Source organism: Marmota monax, unplaced genomic scaffold (genome assembly GCF_021218885.2).
Source record: "Marmota monax isolate L192 unplaced genomic scaffold, Marmota_monax_Labrador192_F-V1.1 WCK01_AAM20220418_F8-fsc00045, whole genome shotgun sequence".
NCBI lineage: Eukaryota > Metazoa > Chordata > Mammalia > Rodentia > Sciuridae > Marmota > Marmota monax.
The window spans coordinates 1,120,104-1,135,939 of record NW_026692132.1 but is presented as its reverse complement, the minus strand read 5'-3'; the positions used below and the strand labels follow the sequence as shown (position 1 = coordinate 1,135,939).

Here is a 15,836-nt window from a genome sequence, read left to right as displayed (position 1 = left end):
GGTCCTATGTGGGACACCTATTTCCCGGCCCCTGGCCCCATCCTTCTTTGTGTCCAGTTACACGGACAGGTTTCAAACCCTGGAGACAATTAAACTATGAATCTGAGTCTCTCTGTTGAAAATGCATTGAGCTGTGGGACCAGGGCATACACAGGGGCCAGCAGCATTAGCATAGGGTGTGTGTGCGCATGCATACGTGTGTGTGTGTGTGCCGTGTGTATATTACACATGTGTGAGCTCACATGGGAGGGAGGTGGGGGTAGCTGAGGAGAGTTGGAGGATGTGTGTGTGTGATTTGTCTTGTGTGCTGTGTGAGTGTGTAATATGTGTGAGTTCATGTGGAGGGAGGAGGCAGGGGCAGCTGAGGGGTGGGTCATCTGGACTGGATGTGGAGTTGGCTGGGCATGGACTTTCCTCCCTAGCAGCCACTCTGAGAGCCAGCTCTCCCATGACCGTACCCTGTCCACCCGTCCGCTGTCCTGGCCCGGCCTGTTGGTCGGGGGCAGGTGGGGGTGAGTTAGAGCTTCTGACACTAATTTTGTGTGATGGAGGCCCTGGCTTAGTGGCCAGGGGACTTCCAGGAGAGCAGCCAGCCTGTGGGAAGGAGTAGGACAAGATGGGTCTTATACTGCTCTCTCCACCTTTCCACACTGCACAGTGAAGGCGGCCATCCAGCCCAAGGATGTTTTGCAACTCTCAGAGAAAGCTGCCCCATCTTCAGCTAGTTTCAACTGCTGAGCCAGTTGGCAGGCCCACCCCTGTGTGCCACACTATCTGGCTGGGCATAGGGTCCCCAGTCAGCAGCCTAGTATTAGCATAGGTTGAGAAGGGCAGGGCGGAGGAAACCTGCTGCCTCAGGTACAGCCCTACTGAGTTCATTGGTCCATTTTAGCAGAGCTGATACATCACATCCTCTCTTCTGTGGTCTCTAGACTGTGTCCAGCCCAAGGAGCTGCATGGAGCTGGCTTGTATCCTCGAGCAGAAGCTAGAAGTCAACCCTGCATGGTAGTCTGCAGGTGAGGGGATTTTAAAATATACCAATACCCCATCCCACCCTCAGCCAATTTAACCAGAAACTCCATGGTAGGATCCTACTGTGAGCATGGTGAACAATTTCCAGGTGATTCTGAAGAACAACCAAGGCTGAGAACCACCACCAGGGGGCATCCCGTATTTTCTCTCTGCGCCCTTCTTTGGTACAACCACAGAGGCAGTCACTGGCCAGCTGCCCTTGGGCTGGGGAAGGCTTTCTTCTCCTGGGTGGCCAAGTAGGGGAGATGGGCCACACAGCAGACTGTCTCCTCCTCTCGCTTTTTGCTGGCCACCCACGAGATCCCTTGGTTCTCCTGGACACTAAGCCTTAGGTAAAACAAGAAGTTAAAAATGCCCCTGGAAGTTCTGTCCTTCCCAGAACAATCAGAGCAGGAGGAGGAGGAGAGGTGGGTGCTCAGGGCTGTTTTCATCTTCTTGCACCCTGAAGTCTGAAAGAGCTTCAAGTTCAGGATTCATTAGAGCCAGAGGACAGAGTCAGGGCTGCATGTTCACACAAGTTGGGTGCAGCTACATCAATAGGAACGGCAAGGACAGAGCCACAGGGAAGGATGGTGCCTGGCTTATCCGATTGGGAAGAGTTTGAGGAGAGACCAGTGAGGTCCCATGGCTATGTGGACAGAACTGTGCCTGGGAATCATTGCTGCTTGGAAGACTCTGAGTCTAGGCTGAGGTATGTAGACCTCTGCTTCCTTGACAGAGGCAATAGCAGTAATAGGTTCGAGCCAGCCTGGCCAAAGTGACCCTTTCACTGTCCGTGAGCACCCCTTTCTCCTTTCCCAAGCCACCTTCACCAGACTCGACACAAACACACAGCATGACATCTCAACACAGCAGTCTTCTGGAGGTTCTCAGGGACTTTACAGTTGGATTTTAGGGAGACCACTGAAATTCCCAATAAGAGTGTCTCTAGTGGAATTTCAAGCCCTATTTGGGAAAATTAGGGGTGGGGGATACTAGAAACTGGTTGCTCCAGTTTCTTACTGGACATCTCCACTTGAATCCTTAAACTTTCCCAAACTGAACATTTCTTCCCCCTCCAGAGGCCTTCTCTTTACTTTATCCCCTGTTCTAGTTGAAATTATTCAAACTTGGAACCTTGGAGTCATTCTGGACCTTCACTATTCAACAGGACAATGAGGGAACAATTCTAGATCTGCACTGCTCAATAGGACACAGGCGGTACTGAGCACCTGAAGTGTGTCTACTAAGATTGAAAAAAAATTAATATCAATAAATTTAAGTAGCCTCAGGTGTAGATTGGGCAGCACAATCACACCCTGACCTTCCCTCTCCCCTCCTAAAGTCAGCTTCTAAGCAGAGCGTGGGTGATCAGAAAGGGCTCTAGGGGAGATGTGAATGTTGAAGAAGACAAGGATGGAGCAGAGTAGGGGTGAAGCCTGGGCTGGGAGAGAGACCCAGAGGCTGGAGAATGTGGAAGAGACACAGCTGCTTGTGGGGGAGGACAGGCCTATGTGGAGAGGCCTGGGGGTGGACCCTCAACAGGGATACCTTGAGGCACATCCTGACTCGGGAGCTTGGACTCAATGTGAGGTGCAGAGGAGAGCTTCTGTCATGTTCCAAGCAGAGAGTGGATGTAGTCAGGACGCTCCCTGCCTTCCTAAGCCCCTGCAGCTGTGTGTGGGGTAAGGAAGTGGGGTCCTACGGTAGGAGATGGGCAAAGGACTTAGAACTGGCCAGCCAGACCTGGGTTGGGGTCTCGATTCTGCCCCTTCCTACCTGGGGGTTTTCCTAGACTTTCTGGGCTTCGGCCTCTCCATATTTGTAACTGATTTACTGTGAGGATTCTCAGCCCAGCACTCATAAGCCTCACGGTTCCCCTGTCTCTCTTCTATCTTTCTGCTCTTTCTTCCTTGACATTCCTCTGATTACCCCTTCGTTCCTTACCCTCTATCCAGAAAAGGGTCTCCTTTCCCATTCTAAACCCTGCTTGAACCAATCCAGCCCTCCCAAGGACATCCCTGGGCCTGGGAGATGACATCACCTAGCCTGCCTGTCCCCAGTCAGGAAAATAGCCCAGGCCATTCTCCCTGGGTAGCTGCCTGTGCTGGGAGCAGGAATCTGTTGGTGGAACCCTGCCAGCTATGAAGCGGGAAAACCCAAAAGAACAAGGCAGTTTAGCCAGTTAAATTCAGGGTAGAAGTCCACACGGGCATCTATGTCCCCCTCAGGAGGAGCAGGCTTACAGAAAACTCTTGAGGGCTGGAAAGGCCTATGGATGCACCCAAGAAGCATTGAGCAAATGAAGAGACTGCGGAGACCATGGCTCCCTTTGGTGCTCCAGCTGGGGAATGAGGAGGGGAGAGGATGAAGAGGGAGGAAGCAGGTCTTCACGCTGTGACAAGGAGGGCAGTCAGTAGGGCAGGGCTCCCAGAATACGAGGATGGCAGCTCTGGTCATTTCTGTTCAGGATCATTCCTTCTCTGCCCACCCCTGTGGAACACACCTCTCCAACTTGTTCGGGCCTCCAGTCAGGGCTCCAGACCTTCTGAGACCCGTATTCCTCTTCCTATGGCTTCTCTTGCCATTGTGATCACCAGTCCCTGGTTCCTCGTGGTATTGCTCTGAGTTCCCTTCTCCCACCAGTGCCTGCTTGGATCTTATTTAACCCTCAAAATGCAAATCACCCATCTCTGTCCATAAAACCTTCTCTGCTTGCACTCTAGGAGATGACCACCCCCCTCAAGGACACTGTACCCGAACTCTCTGAGTGCAGTGCAGAGGCTGCTCTCTGGTCTACTTTCTTTGCTAGATGCCAAATGCCACGCCACTGTGTTCTGCTGGTTTTTCATCCCACCCTGTCCACTCTCTGTGTTCCACCTCTGCTTACTGAATAAGATTATAAGCAGCAGATGCTTTGCTGCAATATAGTGAAAGATAGGGAGAGTAGGAACAAGGCTGGCCTGAGGCAGAGGAAGGAAGCTATGGAAGGTTGGGTTCAGTGGGCCCAGGCAGGCAGACCTGGGTGCAAATCCTGGCTGAGCCATCCACTAGACACATGACCTCAGGTTTCTGAAACTCCCTTAGCCTTGGTCATATCATTTAACAGTGATGATGCTTAGATCCCTGGGTTGTTGTAATGGTTAAATTAACATGCTGGTCCAAGGGCAAGGCTATTAAGCTCCCAACACTTAATCAGAGGGATATTGCTCTTGGAATAGGGCACAGACCATCCAGCTTTGGGGAAGCTTTGAAGGAGGATGCTCAAGGAGCAGCTGCCTGGTTTCCTTTGCCAATGCATCTGGGAAGGCAGCAGAGACTCTCCTTTGGTGCCTTGGAGTGGGCTGTGACCCTCGATATACCTAAAATAGTGTTGTGTCAGCTACAGGGCAAGGACAAGCCTGCTGGTCATTCATGCCTGCTGAGGTCCTGTGGCGAGGGTGATCTACAGATTGCCTGACTGGGAGCCCCAAACACTCAATGGGGGTTCAGTGTGAGCAAAACAAAGGTGCACATTTGCATCCACCAGGAGAAGGTAGGATAACACAGATGAACTGTTTTGTTGGACCCTACTCTGCCTTCAAATGGGTAAAGGGTTTGTATGCACACAAAATGGGGCAGGCAGCTGAATAGAGTAACTTAAGGAAGAGGATGAGAAGGTGGGTGGAACCTGAGGTTTGGCAGGAAAGAGGGCTTGGGGACAGGTCCTGCTTTCAGCTTTTCTGGCTCTGGACCCTATAGTAGCACCTGCTCTTGGGGGTTATGGAACTTGTCTCCTCCAGGGCAATTTCCTTCTTCCCCACCCTATCCTTTCTCTGAACTGCCCTGGATGCAATTCAGACCCTGATTTCCAAATGTCTCTTCTCTCATGCTGTGCACTCCTGGGGGCCACAGGTCGGAGTGTTTGGACATGGTCAGGAAAATCCAGGAGAATTGAATGTTCTGGCTTTGTTTCCCCATGGTCCACCGCTCCACACCTAGCCCCACTCAGCCCCCCAATAGTACTGCCTCCTTCCTCACCTGTCACCCTCCACTTCACCTTCAGCACCTGATTCCCACTGCCCCAGGTTCTGGGGAGACTGGCTCCCTGTCTCTGGCCTCAACACAGCTCAAGGTCTCAGGAAAGAAGCCGAGTGTGTGCACAAGGGAGGAAGCCCCAAACCAGCGCAGTGGTCATGAGGCATTTCCATGATCTTGGGGCTGCCTATGGATTCAAGTGAGAGTGAAAGGTTGCTCTAGATGGGCCAAGGTTCTTCCCAGCAGCTCTTGCCTTGCTCCCTCTTCTGGGATAACCCTGGGTAGAATCACCATGGGAGCAGGAATAGGAAGTGGTTCTCATCAGCTACCGTCTTCCCCCTTCTCCCTTAATCTCACAGAGCCGGGGTGATCTCTCTGCTCCAAAGATGCCCTGTTGTCTCCTCACCAGTTTCCTGCTTCATCACCAGGACCTGAGTGTAGCAACGCTGAGTGCCTGGTTGGCAGGAGAGAACCCTCAGGAGCATAGATGCCCAGACTCTAGCCCTTTTGCCGCTAATAACTATGCCCCAGCTCTGCTCTCAGCACCTACTTGGTTGCTGAGGCAGCCGAATACTATTTGCATGGACCCCTAGGGTATCACCCTAAATCTCAGGTCCCAAACAGTTTTTCCCTCTGTGTTTCTCAAAACACCTTCTGACCATCAAAAACTCATCCCACTACATATTCAGGGCTGAGCAGGAAGCAGGAGGAAATTGGATGACGTAAGAAGTTTCAGGAGATCTGGGTGTCATGGCCATCCCTGCCAGCCGGGCAAACCACCCTCTTGGTATGAAAGGCTTTTCTGTGAGTGGAGAGCATGGGAATGCCCTCCAAGGGCAAAAGGGGAGCCCACAGCAGTTCCTTCACAGGTAAGAGATTAAGTTACCAACACAGCCTGGGTCCTGGCCCCCAGGAGGATGGTGAGCCAGTGGGCAGGCATAGGGAAGGCTGAGCAGCAACAGGTAACAGAAGCCATGCAGTCTTTGGGGACAGGGATGGTTTAAGGAAAGGATGCCACAGGCGAGGACACCACCCCCCCAGACAGGCCAGTCCTCAATGCTCCTATGCAAGAACCTGGCTGTTCCTGTCCTAGACCACCTGGGAAGCAAGAGCTGCAGTTGCTTCTTCCAGGGCCCCCTTCCCCCAGCCACCCAGGAAGTTCTGTGTCTAGTCTTCTTGCCTTTGCCAACTCCCCACATGCTTGTTCAAGGCCAAGGTGTTCTGGGGCTGTTGCCTCACACAGAAAAATTGTGGCCTAGAGCTGTGCGGCCCATATACCTGTGCTGTGCTGTCCTCCCCAAGATCCTGGCAGTGGTCTCCACACCTTGTCTGAGCTCAGCTCCAGGGGAAATGGATTGTTCATACGATAGTGTGAGTACTGGGTTAATACCTGTCCCATCAGACTGTGAACCCCCAAAGGCAGACCACCTTCTTTACTGCTCTATCCCAACAACTTACCAAGGACCTGGAGCACAGTAATTACTCAATAAATACTCATTAAGACAACGAGTGGGTGGGTGGATGGATAAAATGATGCAATTTCTCAGGCTGCTGGACCACTCGCTTTCAAGTCCCCAGGGCCTCTCCCTAGCAAGTGGCCACCTGGGGCTCCTCCAAATGCACCTGGGGAAGAATAAGAGCCTGAAGCCTGAAGACTGGCAGTCATAGCTGGATCCTCTGTAATTCTGTAACTCTGTTTCCCACTCAGGAACCATAAAGTACCCAGCGGGTCTGGCCCTTTGGTGGTGACCCTTGCTGTGTCCTAGGGAAGGGTGGGGCAGGGGTGCACAGACTCTGCCTGCTGTAAAGGCAAGTAAGTGCTCCCTGGATTCAGAGGCACTCCACGGAGACACAGAGTGCAGAGAAAGGTAGTGAGGAGGGAAAACTTGGAGGGCTTCCTTCCCACCCCCACTACAACCACGTTGAGAAAGGGGCCAGGGCCAGGGCCAGGGTCAGGGTCTCTTTGGAGAGAGCCAGAGTTTGGGCCACGCCCTTCCACCCTTTGTGTCCCCAGGTCCCATTCCACCCATTCCCTTGCCCCTGAAGAGCTGAGGGGAGAAGGGGTGGAGCCCAGCCCTCCCCCTGCCCACTCTAGCTGTCAATCTGCTGTCTGGATGAAAGATGTGAAGCCTCGTGACAACTGTGGGCAACTTTCTCCTGCCCCGCCTCCCGCCCCTGCCCTGCCCTCTTCCCCTCTTCTCTCTGACAGGGCTCTCCTCAGATTGCTCTAGGGCTCCTTCCCCTCCCTCTCTCAGTCCTTCCTTCCCCTCCTTCTATCTTTCTGCCTCCCTTTGTCACCTCTTCAGTTCTCTCAGCAAAGAAACTTGTGTGTCCTCATAAGACTGCTAGCGATGAGACAGACTTTAAGCTCCCATCCAGGTCAAGATCATCCATAGACGTGGGGTGCGTATGCACGTGTGCTTGTGTGTGTCTTGGCTGGTCGTGGGGTGGGTGTCAACAGCTGAGAGGTTCTGAGGGTTTCTATAATCCCTGGGGTCTGCTGCCCTCCCCAGGAGGCAGTCACTAGGTTATTGGCCATCCTGAGCTACACCTGCTTTGCCCACCTTCTGGAATGAGGAACTTTGCCACCTTCGGGGAGAGGAACTTCTCACAAGGTTTAGTGCTACATTCGGGTTCAGTGAGAAGATCAAAGTCCATAATTAAGTGTTCAGGGCAAGTTAAGTGCTCCCAACTTTGGTGCTAAAAATATTGTATTTAGCATGCAAATTATGCCCTGACAGCTCCCCAGAGCCTGAGCCCGTGGGTGCCACCACCTTGTTTGTCATCATGGCTGTTATTCTCAAGGTGGTAGGAACATTCTTTTTTCACTGGGTTGATTTATATTTCACTTCTAAAGAGCCAAATTCCTGTTGTCAGGGCAGTGCCAAACTGTGGCCCCAGAAGGCATGGAGCTGAGGGCTGGCCCCAAGGCCAAGAGCAGGGAGAGCGGTTCGGGTATAGCACTCAGCCTCACCTTCCTTCTGCAACGTGCTCCCTAAATGGAGAGCCTGATGTGAGTCAGGCAGGACAAGCGACAAAGACACCGCAAAGCCACATTTCAAAGGTCACCTTTTACGTGGAGCCTTCTCTGCCCTATGGGGTGAGCAGAGCAAAGGCTTGGCCCTTAGGAGATTCCAGGTTCTGGAGGAGTGGGGACACCTGGCTTTCCTCTGAAGGACCCTGCCAGACACAAGGATTTGGGTTACACCTGAATCTTAAACTTGGTGTTAGTGGCGTCCCGGGGCCACCAAAGGGCCCCTGAAAGTGACTCTTGTCAAAGTTTTATTAGTTTGGTGCATGTATAGTGATGTTACAGAGTCTGGGACCCAGGGGTTCCCCACAAGCTGCAGCTCCCCTCTTCCCTTAGGCCAGGGCCAGGCCAGGTCAAATGGTATTGAGCAGCCTCTCGGACATGGGCTCCTCTAAGGCAGAGGCACTGGAAGGGAAAAGGAGAGAGGGTAGAGGCCAGAAGGAATAGTAAAGGGAAGAGGCTTTGTGTCAGAGTATGGCAGGAGGCAGCCCCTTAAAGAACCTCAGATGACCCCAAACTCGGGCCCAGAGTTTGTGTCCAAATCCTAACTCCCCAGGCTGGCCAGCATTTGCAATGGGAGGTATACGTCTGAGGGCTGTCAGGAGTGGCAGAGGGGGCTGGTGGGTGTTTCTGTCCCCACAGGCCCTCTCAGGACCCTTGGAGATTAGGCCTCTTCTCCCCAAGGCTGTGGAAGGCTCTTGGAGAGCTGTAACTGGAGGGACACTTCACGTCCACTGCTGTGGGGAGGGGAGGCTCATATCAGGGCCTGGGAGGGAGCTAAGAGTTCTGTCTTGGGCTTCTCCGGGGTCTGTTGTTCCATCTGGTATTTACATATCTCCCAGAGCTGAAGCCGCCTGGGGCTTTGGCCAGAGCCCCTGCTTTCCCCTTGTGGGCCTTGAGGAGTATGAACTGTTACTCCTTCCCACTGCCTGTCCTAGCACAGGCCAGTGACAACCAGGTCATGCCCAACAAACAGGGTGCACTCAGCCTCTTAGCCTTGACTCGCCCCCCTAACCCCAGAGACCCGGTGCCCCAGAGAAAGGTCAAGGAAGGCGGCTGTATCTTTGGTGCCAAGGAGAGGGGCCTAGAGGTGGGCAGGGCCTCTGTGAGCTGCCCCTGAGCCATGGGTCCAGCCCCAGGACTGATACCACGCCCGGCTCCCTTGCCCTACCCTGGCAGAGTGAGGGTGCGTGGGCAGAGGGGGTTGCAGAGCCAAGCTAACACGGCAGGGCCTGCGGGGTGAAGAGAAGGCCCAGCCCACCAGGCCTTTCTGCCCACATCTTGCAGGGAGGAAGCCCGGCCGGCCTGGACAGGGGCGGGAAGCAGGCTGCTGTGCAGGCAGGAGGCAGAGTCAGCAGTGTAGGATCTTCATGAAGGCCTTGCGGAACTCAATGTTGAAGGTGGTGTAGATGATGGGGTTCACGGCGCTGTTGACGTAGCCCAGCCACGTGAAGGCGCTGTACAGGACTGGCGGGATGTTGCAGTCACAGTGTATGTTCAGGATGTGTGTGATGAAGAAGGGCAGCCAGCAGATGATGAACACGCCTGGGGAGAGCGCAGGGTCAGGCAGAGGCCAGCGGCACACCCTGCTCTACTGCAGGGGGTTGGGGGGCACCAAGGCTGGGCCCTAGCTCCAGTAGCACTGCACGAGGAGTCCCGGTCTTGGATTCAGACCTGCCTGACACTTGACTTCAGAGAAAGTTTCCTTCACTCACCTCAGCCTCATTGCCCTCATCTGTCAAAAGGATGTAACAATACCTGTCTCTGAGGGAAGGGGAAGCAGCTTGTGAACAAATCTGAAATGTTGGCATTCTGACCCAAGTCAGCTGTGGCAATGGAGATACCCACTCAGCTTCCCAGTCACCTTTGAGAACAACGTCTCCCTCAGGCTGGCAGTGGGGGAAATATGTTCAAGGCAGTGTGGGACACAGAGTTTGGGAAAAGGGAGTACTAAATGACCATCTCACTCAGTTCTCATATTGTCTCCCATGAAGTTGACAGGAAACTGAGGCTGTGATGGCTTTGAGGGGTACCCAAGGCCACTCTGCTCTTGAGCGGCACCACTAGGGTCTGAATGCCAGTCTATTTAGGCTCCCACATGGCCAGGCTCTTGCTCCAGCCCTCCATCTTCCCCCTGGGGACACATCCTTGCTGGACACGCCTGAAGACTGTGCCTCTAGGTGATCTCTTGCCTGCTCTGCTGTCTGACTCGGGTGCTTTCTCCAGCACCACCAGCTCCAGTGGGGCAAATGGTGTCTAGGAAGAACAGGGCCCTAGAGCATAGTCCCTTGGACTGCAGAGAGGGCTCAGGTCCAACTCCACCCTGCCATGTCCCAGCCACAGGATCATGGGCAGCCCCTTAACTTGTTGTGATCACAAGTTCCCATTCCTAAAAGGAGGATAGCAGGTCTTGTCCACTCGCATCCCAGGATTGTTGGGCTATCAAAGGGGATTGCAGGTGCTACACAGATGGCAGGGTCATATCAGTCCCTTCCCCCAATTACCCCTACTAGTCTATAACTTGGATTCTGACTTTTATTATATGGTTTTCTAGGAAAACTTTATTTAAAAGCTTTGTGTAGTGGGCAGGGCCACTCCTTTATTTAGACCAGTGGCCATGTCTTAAGGTCCTCTTTTATCTTTTCAGAGCTCTGGTTCCACATGGTCTTCACTGAACACAAAGGTGAATTTCCTAATTCCTTAAAAATAGCAGTAATAACAAAAACATAGTAATAATGCTTATATATGTAAGTATACTGCTTTGCAGCTTATAAAATGCTTTCACCATCCCTATGCCTTCTGACCACACAAACCTGAAAGTAACCTACTCTACAGATGGGAGACCAGAAAGAAAGTGGCCTATCCAGAGACATGAGGTTCTGGAGCATTGCGGTCTGCTGTTGGAATTCACAGACTCTGGAGTAGATTGCCTGAGTTCAAACCTGGGTCTTCCTTGGTCAAAATCTCAGTAACCATGCTAAGCCTCCGTCTGCCCATCTGCAAAGGGAGCAGAACTAGACAATCTACCGTGGCTGTCTGTAAGTCACTGGGAGTGGTCTGTTTTTCAAAAAATACCCAACCTATGACCCTCCAGCCATGGTCAGGAAGGGTATGGCAGGGTCAAGGATCTGGGCACTTTCCCCAGTCAGGGCTGGGGTGGGACAGGGAAGGGCAGGGCTATGACTGGCATCCAGAGCCCACTCACCAAGAACAATAGCGAGCATCTGCGTGGCTTTCTTCTCCTTCTGCTGGGAGAGCTTCCTACGGCTCATGGTCTTGAGCGAGGTCCGGGTTTTGCCATTGGGCATGGACTGTATCTCAAAGATCTTGGCAATCTTGGGGTGGTCTTTGGCATGCCCATTCTTCTCTGGTTTGGCGGGGCTGTCGGGGGTGCTATGGAGGCCGTGATGGGATGGGTCAGGGAGAGTCAGCTGGTGGTGGCTGGGGGGGATGGGGCTGTACCGGGTCCTCTCTGGCGGGCTGGTGCTGGACAGCATCTCCATCTCCAGCTCCTGGGCTCGCCGGGCAGCCTCCTGTACCAGAGGCAGAGAGCTCTGGGTGAAGCCAGGCGGGTTCTTGGGCACTGGGTACCCAATCTCCCCTGGGCCACCTGCCCTACCCGTCTCCTTTCCCCCTCTGAAGAGTCTCGTGGACACCAGAGTCACCCTGCCAGATAGGCCAGGAGGATGATCACTGGGAGGTAGGGATTGTCTAGGTACAGAACTCAGGATCATGACAGTCTTTGCTTGCAGGGCCATCCCTGGGCCCTTCCAGCACAAACCCTATGCACCCCCAATACCCCACCACCACTCTCTGGGGTCTTAGTAGCTAGGTACTCCTCTTTTCTTACCCAAGCAACACCTGCTGAGTGCAAGCTAAGTGCCAGGTGCCATGAAGACTGCTAGGGATAATAGTTCTGGAATGATGTTTAGTCCTGCCTCTAAGAACTCAGGTGCTAACTGCCTGGAGGGCACCACCCCTGTTCTTCCTGCCAGGCTGAAACCCTGGCCCAGTGCTCCTGCACCAGCACACACACACATGGGGTGACTAGACTAATTCAGGAACTAAAGGGTGGACTCCTGAGGGCCCACATCCTCCCTGCCAGGCTGGCCTGGCATAGGTCCACTCATGGCCTTCTCGTTCTCCCCTAGACTCTCCTGTCAGAGGCCTTGGAGGTCTTATCCCCAGCTTCTGAAATGTAGCCTGGCTATGTGCCCAGGTGCTCTAACTAGGTGGCTGCCTTGACCCCATTCTGAGTTCTGGTTTTGGCACCTGCCTCATAAAAGTCCCGCCCTTACAGTGCAGGTGAATGCTGTGTATCTGCTTCCCAAGGCCAACTGACCTGAACTGGATGTGTGGCCCTCTACGGGTTCTCTGCCCATCTTTGGAATGAAACACCTTCAGCTTGGGCCTTGCTGCTACTCTCTCTGGGCAGAGCCTGGAGCTGCTGTGGTTCTGCACCTCTAGGTTCGACTTCCAGGATGCACTTCACCAGCCCCCAGTGGCTACTCTGCTTCAGCCTCCCCACATCCAACCCCAGAACCAGCCTGTCTGTAAGAAGCAGCATATGCTGGTTGAAAGAATATGGGCATGGATTTAGAAGTCACACAAGTTCAAATATACACTCTGTCACTAACTGTTTAGGCTTGGGTGAGTTACTTAAACTCTCTGAGCCTCTGTTTCCTCTTCTGTGAACTATAGATCAATAAGATCAATCAGACTTACCTCCCAGGGTTGTGGTGAGGATGTGATGAGATACTAGGAACATGGTAGGTGTTTTAAGAAGTGGCGAGAACCATTATCACTGTTTTTAACATATCGTTATAGCCAAGTCCCTTCTCCCAACAATTTTCTACATATCTGTGCCTTGCAGAATTGAGGTGCCTTGCTCTGCACCTGCTTGGAAGGGTGCATAGTGAGTCTGCCCACAGCTGAGGCAGAATGGGGCATGCCGGGATGTGCTTCTCCCTGTGGCCAGCAGGTGAGGCCTCAGAATCACAGCCAGTGGGCAGCAAGACTTGTCTCTGGGTCCTCGACCTGAACACTTACCAATCTCCGCCTGTTCACTGGGAAACTCCCATTAGACTTCATGATAACGGTGCAGAGTTTCATGTCCTCGGGGTGAGTACAGTTGCCCTGTGGAGCGAGCCAGCACACGGGTCATACAAAACAGTGAGGGCGCACGGTAGCAAAGGGACAGAAACTCAAGGCAGGGCATTCCTTGTGGAATTCAGGCTTAGAATAGTAGCTCAGAGAGCAGGGACCATAGGAGACAGCCAGGCAAAGGTGAAGATCAGTACTGCGATGAGAAGTGAGCAGGATGAGGGACAAAAGGACCCTGATTTTTGTGGAACTCCTAATCAGGGTCTGGCACCATGCTAGGCACACACTCACAGCCCTTCTCACATCAAATCTTCAAGACCACTCTGTGAAGTCCACACTGTGGTTCCTAGTTAACAGATGAGGAAAACGAGGCTCCCAGAAGTTAAGCAACTTGCCCAAGATCCCTCAACCCAATGTGGTGGTGCCAGGATTTGAACCTGATATGTCTAACCCTAAAGCTCTCGTTCTTTCCAAGCTCCCACAACGTCTTCCTCAGGGAAGGCTGAGTGGAGGGGAGAATTCACAAGACAGAGTGGAGAGATGAGAGAGGAGCAGAGAAAGGTTATGAGGAAGAAGGAGGTGTGCACAGAGACAGGACAGAGAATGTAGCAGGTAAAGAAAATAGGATGAAGAAGACAGAGGGAAGGAAAGGGAGACTGAGGCCAGAGTAGGAAAAGAGAAGTTAAGCAGAAGATGAGAGGAGCCAGGAAGGTATCAAGCAAGATCTGCAGAGCTCATTCATGAAACTCTCCAAGCAGACTTCTCCTTCCTCCTGGTGCCCACCACAAATTCGGCCTCCCTCTCCTGGACATTCAAGTCACTCCACTGAGATCCATGCCCTAGTCCAGCTCCCGGGAGCTCCTTCAGCCTGGACCTCCATCTGGCTGTGGTGTCCCAGGGTCCCACGGGAGCATGGGACAAGCCCCCTTGGTAATGGTTAAAGGGGCGCCTGGAGGGGAGGAGGGGTCTCTGGACCTTGAGTGGGGCCTTCAGGTTGGCCCTGAAAGCTCGGCTGCTGCGCTTGGTGTTGACCCGCTTGCGGCGCTTGCGGAGGACGATGTAGATCTTGATGTAGACCAGCAGGGTAACGATGAAGGGCACGTAGAAGGAGACAATGGAGGAGTAGACCACGAAGGCAGGGTTGGCGATGATGCACTCGTTCTGGTCTGGGGAAGGAGAGCCCAGGGAAGCGGGGGTCGGGGATCAGCTGGCCCTGGGGCCACAGCACCACCAGGGCACAGTTCCCTCCTCATGAGAACGAGGAGCAATCTTACCAAGAATATAACTGGATGTTTAAGGTTGCCTAGAAACCCTAGATGCAAATAAATATGCAATATAAATCACAGATAAAACCACAACTGAGCAAAAAGCTAGGTTGGGATTGATTGCTTCTAACTTTTCTTATTACCATTTCCTGCCACTTGATTATTAGTCTTGTCGTCTCTGAGTACACAAATAATGCCAGGATATTCAGAAGAAATGACATATGAAAATCATTTTCAGAATAGTCAACCATTTTTGTAGCCTTTCCTGTGGAGGTCTACCACCTTCTAACTTTAGGAACAACATAATGTGGTCTTGTCAGCTGGACTCACTTTATTCCAGTGTGTTTTATATGCTTCCAGGTCTACCAGATGTCTATCCTCTGTCTCAAGCACACTTAGCCCTATTGGCATGTCTTTCTGTGACACTTAGATTTCAGACCACACATTTTCAGGGCTTCACTATGGCCTGTCTTGCTGTGATCTCCCTAGAGGCACCTTCATGGCTCCCTGGCAAGAAATAGCTCCATACTGGCAGGGGTCCTGTGCTGCTTCTGTCTAGATGCTCCTGACTCTGTTTCCCACAGGAAGGGGCTCAAGCTTGGCTCACCTCCTGTTTCTTTCTTACTTGCTCCAAGTGGCTCGGGCCTAGCCTGGCTTCAGCTGACCTACAAGGCTGCAGCCTCATCACAAAACTACCATTGTTGGGAATGGATGGAGGTCCAGTATCTCCCGCCATATGCCGGAGCATGCACATACACACACTCATGTGTAGTCTGTGAGTCTGCTGAGCTTTAATTTAATAAACAAAGTTGAAGATAGCCAAACATCCTCCTCAACCATCTTCACAACTCCTCCTTCAACTCCATGTATTTCAGGCCATTGTTTTCTCTCTAGCTCATCCTGGAGCACCTCTGAGTTTAGCTGGGCCTAGTACATCCAGCCTGACCTCTGTCCAGGATGGCAAATGGGCCTCCGCTGGACCTCCATCCTTAACTGTGCCAGGAATTCAGCTCCCTCAGGGTCCTGCACAGGAGCAGGGACCCAGAGCAGAATCACAGGCAGAAAAATCAAGACTCACCTGTGTTGTTGAGTCCAAAGAGTAGCGGGCAGGAGATGGTGAAGGACAGGACCCAGACAATGGCAATCATGACCGTCACTCGGCGTTTGGAGCTATAGCGTGTGTTGTACAGCATAGGCATGGCCACAGCTGTGTATCTGCAAGGGCAGGGTGGGGGCTGAGTCTGGGATGCAGGTCCAGGAACCCCTCACTCTGTAGAACCCATTGATCCCTGGGGCTGGACAGTTGACCAGCTCCATTATACTCTCATTCAACTTTCCTTCCTGTGCCCACACTAAGTGAGGAGAATTGGCAATGCCCAGTCAAGCACTTCATGAGCAGGCAGGTACT

The 15,836-nt window shown here is 52.8% G+C and overlaps 1 protein-coding gene across 2 annotated transcripts in view; it reads right to left on the bottom strand.

Annotated features, from left to right (window-relative positions):
* Positions 1-8,298: 8,298 nt before the first annotated feature.
* The window catches only part of Drd2 (dopamine receptor D2), a 60,542-nt gene continuing 53,004 nt past the window's right edge, over positions 8,299-15,836 (bottom strand). The window contains exons 4-8 of one of the 2 annotated variants that reach the window (XM_046467048.2): positions 15,507-15,643; positions 14,139-14,329; positions 13,110-13,196; positions 11,266-11,593; positions 8,299-9,605 (exon numbers count right to left, since the gene is read on the bottom strand). In XM_046467048.2, coding sequence (XP_046323004.1) covers positions 9,412-9,605; positions 11,266-11,593; positions 13,110-13,196; positions 14,139-14,329; positions 15,507-15,643 — 937 coding nt within the window. In that variant the 3' untranslated portion in view covers positions 8,299-9,411. The remainder of the gene's footprint in view (positions 9,606-11,265; positions 11,594-13,109; positions 13,197-14,138; positions 14,330-15,506; positions 15,644-15,836) is intronic. The other variant, XM_058586215.1, reaches the window with a different exon arrangement.